We start from the raw sequence: 12,649 nt of genomic DNA, 5'->3' as shown, positions 1-12,649 counted from the left end.
GTACAGAGTTTATTTGTCATAAATCCTACTTTATTTTAAAATGGTAGGAAAAAATGGGATTCATCAATAACTAAAATGGGACTCATTGATAACTAATATGTTTTAAACATATGATTTAGAGATATTCTCTCTAATTTTTATAATTTCACAATTATTAAAAGTGTTAGAAATTTAAGTAGTGTTTTCTTCACAGTAATACACGTTTCTCCCTTCTACTTCATGGGCTTAAGTGTGCTGAATCTTATGCTATTTAAAGCTCAGTTACTATTCTTTGCTTGGTTTTGTAGCCTCGAGCTGTGGCAGGCTTCCGAGGGACAGTTCGTTACGCATCAATCAATGCTCATCGGAACAGGGTAGGTATCTGAACTAGAGTCATGGCTGTATAAGCATGCTGATGCTTGAATCAGATTGACTTCTTTACATTAGAGTACAGAGGTGTGGAAAGTGCTTGGGAGCAGAAGGAAAGGTGTTAGAAATACTAATGCATGGTATGATGCATAGTGGATAGATAATAGATGTGTGCAGCTGCATAGAAAATAAAATTTAATTTGGCAGAAAATATAATGGCTAATTATATATATGTCTATGGAGAATCTTGTGTCCTTAATTAGATATAAGTATTAAATTTACTATAGAATTTTGAAGAAAGAAAATATCTGTGTTCTATTTCAAGAAGTTATTTGGGAATTCATACTATCAATACCTAATGAAGGAGGTCATTTTATCTGTAATATACATCTAATCTGTGATATTCCCCTCTCCATCAAACTTGTTTTCATGAAGATCTAAAATATAACAACTTAAAATTTTTTTTTCATCTTAGTACATTATACCTCTCCTCTTGGGTTAAATTAAAAAAATTTCTCTCTCTCTTTTTTTAACTTTGATCCTTTTGTTTTGCTCTAAATTTTTTTTTCCTCATCCTGAACCTTAGTTATGAATAGGAAAGGTGGGTACTTTATGGATTCTCAACTGTTGAACTTGTTTGGACAGAGTTGAGAAATATAACAAGTGATTCCTTGATTAAATAAATAGAAATCTTTTCTTGGTCTTTTGTTACCTTATTCTTGTTCTGTGAAGCCAAAACTGCTTTAATAAAAACTTGACCAGGACTTCCCTGGTGGCGCAGTGGTTAAGAATCCTACTGCCAATGCAGGGGTCATGGGTTTGAGCCCTGGTCTGGGAAGATCCCACATGCCGCGGAGCAACTAAGCCTGTGTGCCACAACCACTGAGCCTGCGCTCTAGAGCCCGCGAGCCACAACTACTGAGCCCATGCGCCACAACTACTGAAACCCACGTGCCTAGAGCCTGTGCTCTGCAACAGGAGAAGCCACTGCAGTGAGAAGCCTGCATACCTAAACGAAGAGTAGCCGCCGCTCACCGCAACTAGAGAAAGCCCACACACAGCAACGAAGACCCAACGCAGCCAAAAATAAATAAATTTAAAAAATAATAATAACTTGACCAATGCTAAATGTAATAGGAAGAGAATGCTGTAGTTTTATATGCTATGCTTTAGTTAATTTGGTTTCTTAGGATGTGATTATAAATTGAAAATAGGAAAAGTATTTTTATCAGTGTGTAGCACTCTGCTGAGCATTTTAACTCATTTGGTTTGATTCAGTGTTGTTTTATTTTATGGTATTTAGTTAATTATTCTACCTTGAAAAGAGGTACGCATCCTCCAGATAGATTCTTGCGAAAGTTTAGAAGTACTATGCTTTCTAATTAATTCTATTAAAGAATATGTCCACATTGGAATCTTTGGAATAGGACATTCTTTTTGAGATAAGCATAAACATTTTCAGAGATCATAATAGCTATATAAACATTTTCAAAATAGCTGCTAGAAAGAGATTTTATATATATATATATGTATATATATATATATATATTTTTTTAGTTTGAAGAGTAGAGATTTCTTCTAAAAGCCTTTCCAGCATAGAGTGCTCTATCAGTTGCTCTGTTAACCTGCTTATTATTCTTGGTAGAGAAATTTGATAGTGTATAGCAGTGGTTCTTGCCCTTCATTTCTGCTCCCAACACACCTGAGGAGTAGAATGCTTTACACAGTAACACAGCTTCACAACAGTGATTGTCAGTGTATGTGGTGACACAGGAGTGCAGCTAGTGGAACCTTGAGAGTGTGTTGTCTAATTTAAAAAGAATTCCCAGGTAATTCTAAAATATACTTCTTTCTTCCATACTCTGCGACCATGATTGGATAATTTCTAAACTTAATACACTGCATTTCTATTTTTTGGGTACCTAAATCTTAAACTTTTTTTTTTTTAAGTAAAATCAAGTTTATTTAGAGAATCTTAAACTTTTAATGTAAATAATTCCCAAACAATACAAGGACTTTTCAAAATACTTGATGAACTCTGTTTACTTCATCTCATTGTTTTCCTTCATTTTAATCCTTTGTTAATATTTGTTTTATGTCAGTACTTTGAAGAAATTATTTTACTTTCTTCTGGTTCTATGGTTGCTACTGAGATCTTTGTTCATGTATTATTGTTACTTTGTATTTAATTTGTCCTTTTTTTCTTGACTACTTTTGATATCTTCTCTGTCTTTGGTGTCCTGCATGTGCCTTGGTGTGGATTTCTTTATATTTACTTTGTTTTGAGATTTGTTTTGCTTCCTGAATATTCACATCTTTCATCTATTCTGGAAGATTCTCAGACATTGCTTGTTTAAATGTTGCCTCTTTTCCTTTCTCTCTGTACCTTTATTTTCATATCTCCAAATTGATGCATATTAAACTTTCTTGTTACGTCTTCCATGCCTTTTAAGTTCACTCTCAGGTTTTCTCTTTTGGTCTCTTTTTTGCATTCTAGATAATTTCTTCAGATCTGTCTTCCAGTTCATTAATTCTTTTTTTCTGGTGTGCTTGATCAGCTTTTAACCTTGTCCATTGAGTGTGGGTTTTTGTTGTTGGTGGTGGTGGTGGTAGTGTATTGGCCATGCCACGCAGCTTGTGGGATCTCAGTTCCCCGACGGGGGATTGAACCCAGGCCCTTGGCAGTGAAAGCACCTAACCTCTGGACTGCCAGGGAATTCCCTAGCCATTCAGTTTCTAATTACATATTTGTGCTTTTTATTTCTAAATGTTCTTTTTAGTCCTTTTATAAATCTAATTGGTCTTTTTATTTGGGGGGAGAGAATATGCTTCCTTTCTTGTGACTTTGATTCTATTTTTTAAACATTTTAAATATCTTATTTCATATTCTATATCTTATAATTCCATTCTGAAATTCTTGGATATCTAATTCTGCTCTTTATAGTTTTTCTTGCCGTTAGTTTATGGTAGCTTGCTTTCTAATATATTTTATAATTTCAAGTAATGAACTTATATTTGGTGGGGCTTTATCTCTAGGAATTCAATGAGGTCTGAATTTAAGGGTATCTTGAGAGGATTTTCATTTGTATCTGTCATTACTGTAGGACAGGATCACCCAGAAAACACTTAATTTCTGGGCCTGGTTTCCTGGACCACACAAACAATATAAATTTAAACCCCAGATCTGAGTGAGGGGTAGTCCTATGGTAACAGATTCTCAGGGCAAATTTTTTTTAACCACTCACTTTATCTGCACTAAAGATAGTCCTTTGAGGGTCCTAGCTATATGTTGAGGGTAGAGGTGGGGAAGTTACAAATCCTGTCCCCTTCATGATTGATAAAACCCATGTTGGTAAACCTATGACAAATGCCCCCAAAATAGCCAAAGCCAGAGCTTCAGTATTAGGTTGCTTCTCATGTTTCCAGCTTTCTTTTAATTTTGGCTCTTAAGATTTCCTTTGCCTTTTTTTTTTTTTTTTTTTTAATTATTGTAGTAAGAAACACATAACAGGGCTTCCCTGGTGGCGCAGTCATTGAGAGTCCGCCTGCTGATGCAGGGGACACAGGTTCGTGCCCCAGTCCGGGAAGATCCCACGTGCCGCGGAGCGGCTGGGCCCGTGAGCCACGGCTGCTGGGCCTGCACGTCCCGAGCCTGTGCTCCACAACGGGAGAGGCCACAACAGTGAGAGGCCCGCGTACTGCAAAAAAAAACCAAAAACCAAACACCCACATAACATTAAATTTACCACCTTAACCATTTTTAGGTATACAATTCAGTAGTGTTAAGTATATTCATATTATTGTGCAACAGATTTCTAGAACTTTTTCATTTTGCAACACTGAAACTCTGCACCCACTAAACACTAATTCCCCTTTCCCCTTTCCTCAAAGCCCTTGGCAACAACCTTCCTTTACTAATTAGTGAACTCATTTATTAATTAATGGGCTCTTAATTATTTCCAGCATTTCTGGGTTTTGGGATATTCTTTGTATCAAAAGTTTTTCAGTATATCTGTTGTGTCATGTAGATTGCTGTATAGCTATACAGGTACATAGATATACCTACCAGATAGTTTTATAGGAAATGAAACACAATAGTTAGGCCTTAGACAATGTAATGTACTCACAAGGAGTGGTAATGTAATGTGACTGAATTCTCTTTTGCTTATGAAGGAAATGGGAAGACATGATGACCTTTGGTCCTTATTCTACATGTTGGTGGAATTTGTGGTTGGTCAGCTGCCTTGGAGAAAAATAAAGGACAAGGTAATTTTGGAAATGGAAATGTTAGGACTTCCCTGGTGGTTCAGTGGTTAAGACTCCATGCTCCCGGGGCTTCCCTGGTGGCGCAGTGGTTGAGAGTCCGCCTGCCGATGCAGGGGACGTGGGTTCGTGCCCCGGTCCGGGAAGATCCCACATGCCGCAGAGCGGCTAGGCCTGTGAGCCGTGGCCGCTGAGCCTGCGCGTCCGGAGCCTGTGCTCCGCAACGGGAGAGGCCACAACAGTGAGAGGCCTGCATACCGCAGAAAAAACAAAAAAAACAAAGAGACTCCATGCTCCCAATTCAGGGGGCCCGGGTTCGATCCCTGGTCAGGGAACTAGATCCCACATGCCACAGCTAAGAGCCTGCATGCTGCAACTAAAGATCCCGCATGCCACAACTGAGACCCGGCACAGCCAAATAAATAAATATTAAAAAAAAAATAAAGCCTTTAAAAAAGAAATGGAAATGTTAGTTTTGGTAGGGGAAGGAGTAAAAATTTCTGGGTAGGCGTTTTTGTTGAGATTATACTTATGCATAAGAATTAAAAGTTACAAACATTTTCACTGTATCCCAATATGTATATTTTTCTTTCTATGTGCTGATATTAGAGATGTAATTAATGTTATGACTTTTTTAATGTACATGGAGAATAGATACAAATTTAAGTACAATTGTCATTTCTGATTTGACTTCTAGCCCTCTCTCTTAGGTTTTATTTTTACTAGTTCTCTTTTTTCTTTTTTATAAGTCAATTAGGCTTTTAGTTTTTAATTATCACATATTGTTCAATTTGAAAACTATAAATGCATGTGTTGATAAAGAAAAGTAGACCAGATTTAAGGTCAACTCTTTCTTTTGGGGAGCTATGTGTTCACTGATGCAGAACTGTGTTACCCCTTTGGTTCTGCACTACAGTGCCCTCCCCCTGCTGCCTTAAAGCAGTGTGCATTAGGCTGTTAGCTATTAGTAAGAGCTCAGTTCTTGCTTTATGCTTAATTACCCACTGTCTCATTCTGTAGTACATACCCTTGAGACTGTTACTGAGAGGCTCTTATGTGTAGCTGCCAAGAGAAATTGACTTCGGTTCCTTTTCTCTTTACTTCCCAGGAACAAGTGGGCTCTATTAAGGAGAGGTATGACCACAGGCTTATGTTGAAACATCTCCCTCCAGAATTCAGCATCTTTCTGGACCACATCTCCTCTTTGGATTATTTTACAAAACCAGACTACCAGGTAATCATCTTTGTGAGTTCTGTGGGTTAATTCTCTCTCATTTAGTCTTTCTTCACTCATTGTACTGTTGAGGGTGCTATAAATGAGTATGGGAAGTCCCTAGAATAATACTATTTTAATACATCCTGAGAAATGTGGTTAAATTGACTGATAATGACAGGGTCCACGTCCGCACGTGAGCGCACGTGTGTGTGTTTCCTCCCTTCTGGACGAACATACTTCATTAGAGTTTTAGGTTTGTTCATCATGTAACATTTTAACTGTTCCTGCTGTGGTTCTTCTGGTGTATAGAATTGCTGATAGTTCAAATTATGAAAATCCTATAGCTAATTTATTGACCAGAAGGAAATGTCCAGCTAGGTAATGTGTCTGTCGAGGGCTTGAGGGCTGCATATTGTATGTTAATATGCTATGGGACAGCAGTCAGTGAAGATTACTGGCTCCGTTTTGTCTGTGGTGAGTGAAACATTTCCTCAGAGCATCAGTTAATAAGGCCTTACAAGGGTGACTAGGATTACCACAAATTGCATCCCTAACCCCAACCAGCTAGATTTCAGAAGATTCTGTTGCTCTCAGGGGGAACTTGGTCAGAGCTTAATGCGAGATAATCACTACCACTGAAAATATAAATGCAAAGCACACATTGATTAATAATAATAATAATAAAATATATATTAGTGTATCATTTTTATCTACAAAGGACAACATATAGGCTTTACTGCCTGTTAATGAAAGATTCATATTCTAAAGTGTTGTCAGTGTCAAAAGACTAAAAGATTGTCTACAGCACAGTGAACTTTTTTGCATATAATAACTAGTTCTTTGTGAAAATGTAGCTTTTGTATAATATATACAGAAGATAAAGCAGAGAGGCAACATACAGCCTTGGGTCCTTAGAGACCTTAAGTAGGTGAGCCTGTGTTATTCTTTTCTATATGGCTATTTGAGTTATAAACTGTATAGGCTAACAAATGGAGGAAATACATTGTATATGAGTCACTTTGGAATATGTTCTCATTTATATTTTATATGGGTTTTCTAAAATGCAGGAGTTCATGTTACTTGCAATAAAATAATGAAATTTTACTTGTAAGCCTAGATTCAGGAGGAGCTAGGAATTGTTACAACTTTCTCATCTTGGGTGCTAATAATTTTTTGGTTGACAAAGTTTGCATGTGAATATTAACGTTTACATAGCAAAAAAAATTTTAATTACATTCTCTGCTTAGTTATGCCTACAATCTAAAGAAGACTAATGTTCACCAGCTAAAGTTTGAAACTTAGACCTATAATTAATTTAATTTAAATTAACAAGTGTTGTTCTCAGGTTTTTCAGTTGAACATTCTCTAAGAGGAATCTCCGTGTTTCTGTCACCTGATAACAAAACAAAATATAGTAATTTCCCTATTTTAGGAAGAGAGAGAGCAGGCATAACATTTTCATTGTTTCACAGATTCTATAAATAATCTGCTTCTTTTTTGCTCTCTGATTTTCCTTAAGCAGTGAGTGGGAGCAGAGGACAGGTAGATGGGAGAATGATAATTGGGAAAAAGATGTTGGCGTAAGTGACGAGTGTATTCTGATGACTAGTATCAATGTGATGTCAGGTTCCAAAAAGATCTGACCTTTGCAGTTTCTGTCTCTTGCTTTCCTCACAATGCTCTGCTGCAGTCTTCATTTTGAGAAAAATTACTCTACGTTGTTTGTTTTAATTTTTATTTTATTTATTTATGTGGTTGCGCCGGGTCTTAGTTGCGGCATGAGGGCTCCTTAGTTGCGGCATGTGAACTCTTAGTTGTAGCATTCATGTGGGATCTAGTTCCCTGACCAGGGATCAAACCTGGACCCTCTGCATTGGGAGCACAGTCTTAACCACTGCGCCACCAGGGAAGTCCCCTCTACTTTGAATCTGAATGTTCTTGTGAACTGATGGTTAATTTTACAGTTTGGAATTCTGAATATGACTTTAATTACTGTTCTTTTAGAATTTTAAATTCTTTATGGAACAACCAGTGTAGTTAACAACAACAACAAACCTCCTCCAACAGCAAGCATACCAGTACTTAGTGTGACTGCTTCCCTAGTGTTAGCAAAGGTCAAATAACAGTATGTCTCCAACTTTATATATTCTGAGACAAGACCAAAGTAAATATATTTTATAATCAAAGTGTTAAATGATGCTGTTTTCCAAAGCCACTTTCACTGTGAATGTCTGTGTTTGTGAATCCTTAAACATCATAGTTTCTTGCCAGAGAACATTATCTTAACAAGTTGCATATGGCCAGCACATTACCAGTAACCTGCTAGTGCTCACTCTGATAGCATGTGCAGACCTAGAGAGGAGAGCTGTTTGCTCTCTACCGGGAATCTTTTATGCATGTCTCAGGTTGAATAAAGGCTGACACTTGCTTTTGGAAAGCTTTATGGTGTTTTGGGAAATTACATCCAAGTTTATACTTAGTATTTATGTATGTCTGTCTTACCTACTGGCTTTTAAATCCTGGGGGTACAGACATGTCTTATTTTGTTTTTTTTATTCCATACTACCCTGGCACTGTGCCTGGCACCTAAATTTTCAACAAATGTTAGGAAGATTGAATTGCATCTTACTTTGCCTAATAATCTCCTACTCAGGAAATATAAGAAAAATCAGCTCTCATGAGTGCATAAATTCTGTTTTCTCTCTGTTAAACTAAAGGTGAAGATGTTAGAATTATAGTCAAGATTAAAGCAGATATCTTATTATGAATACAGTCAGCCCTCAATATCTGCAGGGGATTGGTTCCAGGACCCCTGGGGACCATGGGTTCTCAAGTCCCTTATATAAAATGACATAATATTTGTATATAACTTATGCACATTCTTTCGCATTCTTTAAGTAATCTCTACATTACTTATAATACCTAATATAGTGTAAATGCTATATAAATAGTTGCTGGTAAGTTTTGCTTTTTGGAACTTCCTGGATTTTTTAATATTTTTGACCTAGTTGGTTGAATTCTCAGATATAGAACCTGTGGATTGTTTTTGTTATTAAATTTTGAAAGAGTATATCAACTATAAGAGACGAGTGCTGGGCCATGAATCTTCTCTGGTGATAAAATTGTATAGAACTATACACACACAAGTACATGTAAAACTGGTGAAATTTGATAAACTGTCTGGGTTGTAGCAATGTCATTTTCCTGTTTTTAACATTGTACTCTAGTTATTTAAGATGTTACTGTTGAGGCAAACTGGGTAAAGGAGACTTCTTTGCACTATTTTTACAATTTCCTATGAATCTATAATTATTTCAAATTAAAAGTTAAAAAAAGTGCTGGGTCAACATTTTTAGAAATGTAGATAGTGATTAAAACATTCGATCTTATTGTTGCCACCTTATAATTTAAATAAATCCTCTTAAAGTGTTTTGAGAAAGGGAGATATTTCTGAGGGGTGCCTAGGAAAATCTTATCAACCTTGAATTCCACCACAGGACTCCTCCTGTAGGTGACACTGTTACTAGTTAATGGGAAACTAAGATAGCAGCATGAGATTAGATAAAGAAGAACCCTTGGTACCTTTACACATTATTATCACAGTAATGATACACAGCGTTGTCACAATAACACCTGGGTAGTAGTAGTATCCCTCTCTTACAAAAACTTAATTTAGACATGTTGCCTGGGAAAACTAGTGGTGCTAGAGGTGGTATCTGAACCCATTTCTGACTCATTCAAAAAGGCCCAAGCTCTTTTTAGTTTACCAACATGCTTCCTTAGAGAGGTGGCCACAAACACAGCAGACACTGTTAAGTAAATACTAACATGAGTGGCTAATAAAATTTCAGGGAAAGAACTAAAAAGTTACATGAAAAATTATCAGAAATTATTGTCAGTAACTAATAGGATCACATGATCCTGACATAAGAACAAAAAAAGGTATCTTTATTAGAGTGTCAGATTATGTTAAGCATCATTTAGCAAATTGAGAAGACTAATGAAACCCATAAATATACACACCATTGGTGAGCCTGAAACTAAAATGTGTATATCAGCCAGTTCACACACTGACACAGCATTGCTAAAATCAGAGGATATGAGTGAGGAAATCCAAAGCCAACTAAATGTCATTAATCTTGTTAATATACTTTCCAGGTTTAGGAATGGGACTATTTATACAGAGATTACATCAAAATTTAGCAGGCTTGCCTCTTGCTTTGGGGGACTTAGAGCCGTTTTAGGATCCCCTGACTCTAATAATGACAAAGTTAAAATTTTCGGAAGGCATAGATGGGCTGCTTGTGAAGCAAACAAACAAGAGGTTGAGCTAGAGTAACAAGGGGGAACATCCCATAAAATAAAATGTGAGGGAAGGTCTCTCTCGCTTAAGCTGCCCTTTCAGCTGAGCCCTAAAAAATGGGACTGTATTGGCCATGTGGAGAGCAAAGACAAGAGAAAGAAGGTTACAAGCAAAAGGAAGAACATGAGCATAGGCTCTGATGTGAGAAAGGAACGGAAAGAAGACAAGTGGCTAGAATGTAGCAAATGAGGGGAGAAAGTGGTTTGAGACAAGATTGGAAAGTAAGGCAGAGGCCAAGGTGATACAGGGCCTTGTCAGCCTTGTTAAGGAGTTTGATTTTATTCTAGTGCAACAGGAAGCCTTGGAGTCTAATAAACAGGAGCATGGTGATCCAATTTGTGTTTGAAGCGGATTGCTTTTGTAGTTGTGTGTGTTCAGATGAGGCAGAGAATTAGAGACTACTTAGGAAGGTATTGAGAGAGGCTGAGCTATGCCTTAGAAAGAGAGAAATGTTTTAAAAACCAGTGTGTTAACACCACAAAGGTTTATTTTTTGCTCACCAAACAGTGTTGTTAAGTTGGGCTCTCTCCTGGGCAACTCTCAAGTGGTATCTTGAACATCCAGGCTCCACCCATATTCTGACACTGCTGTCTTTAATCCATGGCCTTTACAGTCATCAGGAAAGGGAAGAGCAAGTATGGATGATGGTTTAGGGGTTTCAGACCAGGCCTGGAAGTGATCTAAACACTTGGGCATATACCCCTGTGACCAGAACCCATTCACATTGGCTCAATTCTAACTGCAAAGGAGGCTGGGAGATAGCATCTTCCTAGGCAAGGAATGATGATCGTCTTGACTTGGATATAAGCAGTGGAGATGGAGAGAAGTGGATGAATTCTTGCTTTCCCTCTTTTAATTATCTCCTTTCATTCTCAGTTGTACTTATGTGTTCCATAAGTACCCCTCAGTGCAGTCAAATTGGACTCCTAGCACTTCTTCCAGCTTGTCCTGCCTGGTATGCCTGTGTTTCATAACGCTGCTTGTCTTATGAAATTGAAGGCCCGACTCAGATGCCAGAGTCTCCTCTGATTCCTTTCAGACAGGAGTGATTTCTTATGCTAAACTTTTATAGTGGTACTTTGTTTTCTCTCTTTACTAGATAAATTCCATTAGAGCCAGTACCTTGCACATTTATCTCAGTTTTCTCAAGAAGTTAGCACAATGATAGGCATTTAATAAAAGTTTGCCAAATTGAATGAAATCTGCTTAATCTGATGATGGCTTCTGTTAAATGCAAACTCTCTGAAGACAGAACTGTTTTGTTCACTCTTGCACTCCTAGCACCCAGCGTAGTAGGCATTCAGTGTATGTCTGAGTCAATGAATGGGTATTTGATATAACTATATAGAATACAGTAGAGTCACAGAACATCCATGTTTACTTGACTCACTTAAATTCAACTGCATATGCAGGAGATGGAACAATTTTAACGTGTCTGTGATTCTGCTTGCCCTTTGGCTCAGCCATGCCCTGTGTGCCTTTGTGAATCTGTTGTTCCCTCAGTCTTTTTCTCATTCACAGCAATCAGGCTGCACTGACTATGATTCTAATGTTTAAAAGGACAGTAATTTGGGGGGTACAATATAACCCCTAAATGTAGGTAGCTTCATTCACATGAATCTGAAGAAACAGAAGTCTCTCCCAATGCTGGAGAAAAAAATCTAGCTATTTGGCATCTAGTACAACTACTATCCTGTACTTTATTTATGGGCATCTTAAGAAGCTTTCAAGGATAATTTCAACTTTATACTGTTTTTGCCTTGCCTGGTTTATGGTCAGACCACTCAAGATGGCTGTTCTCTTGCTCTCTGTACATCCCGTGCTCGACCAGTCCCTGCTTCATCTACACCCTGCTCACATGGATGGCCTTGCCCCCTGGCCCAGCTTGTGATTCTAGTTCTTAGGCCAGAACAGCTCCACCTGCTAGTTTATTAAAGGGAAACATCAGCCCTTGTGATGGTCATTAATCTGAGGGGCTGTGAGGGACGTGCCCCATTTGCTGGTTTCTCTGGTAACTGATGAGCCAAGCTGACATCAATTTCCCGTATCAGTGGTAGCCTCCTTCTTCCCCTAGTAGTGAAGATTGCTGCCATGACCTGCCTGCTGTCTGCCATGCACCGGTGGGTGTTGCTCCAGGACCCGTTTGCTGCGGACATGTAAGGTTCCCTTTCCAATAAACCACTGATGTCTCTGTCACTGTCTCTTGGCTCTTTCTTCAGTCTTGAGGCTTGGCAAATACAGGGCTTGCAGGCCTGTGGGGTGCAGCTCAACACCTGCTGACTGGCTGTAACTCTAACATGGTGGAAATGGCACTTAAAAGAGCTGTTTCAGTTGGTGCTTTGCTACACACCATTTGTATGGCCTTTCTAAACCTGTTTTCTTTTCTGTGAAATGGTGAAAATGCCTACCCCACAGTGTTGTTAAGATTTTAATGAGGTAATTGTGAGAATGTTTTGTAA

The 12,649-nt window shown here is 38.0% G+C and overlaps 1 protein-coding gene across 6 annotated transcripts in view; it reads left to right on the top strand.

Moving 5' to 3' along the window:
- The window catches only part of TTBK2 (tau tubulin kinase 2), a 144,983-nt gene that overhangs the window by 86,750 nt on the left and 45,584 nt on the right, over positions 1–12,649 (top strand). For all 6 annotated transcript variants that reach the window (XM_067744706.1, XM_067744735.1, XM_067744717.1 and 3 more), the window contains 3 exons: positions 288–353; positions 4,522–4,614; positions 5,720–5,845. In XM_067744706.1, coding sequence (XP_067600807.1) covers positions 288–353; positions 4,522–4,614; positions 5,720–5,845 — 285 coding nt within the window. The remainder of the gene's footprint in view (positions 1–287; positions 354–4,521; positions 4,615–5,719; positions 5,846–12,649) is intronic.

This window comes from Pseudorca crassidens, chromosome 1, assembly GCF_039906515.1.
Source record: "Pseudorca crassidens isolate mPseCra1 chromosome 1, mPseCra1.hap1, whole genome shotgun sequence".
Lineage (NCBI taxonomy): Eukaryota > Metazoa > Chordata > Mammalia > Artiodactyla > Delphinidae > Pseudorca > Pseudorca crassidens.
The sequence above is the reverse complement of the archived record's forward strand: the minus strand, read 5'-3'. Positions and strand labels throughout refer to the sequence as shown.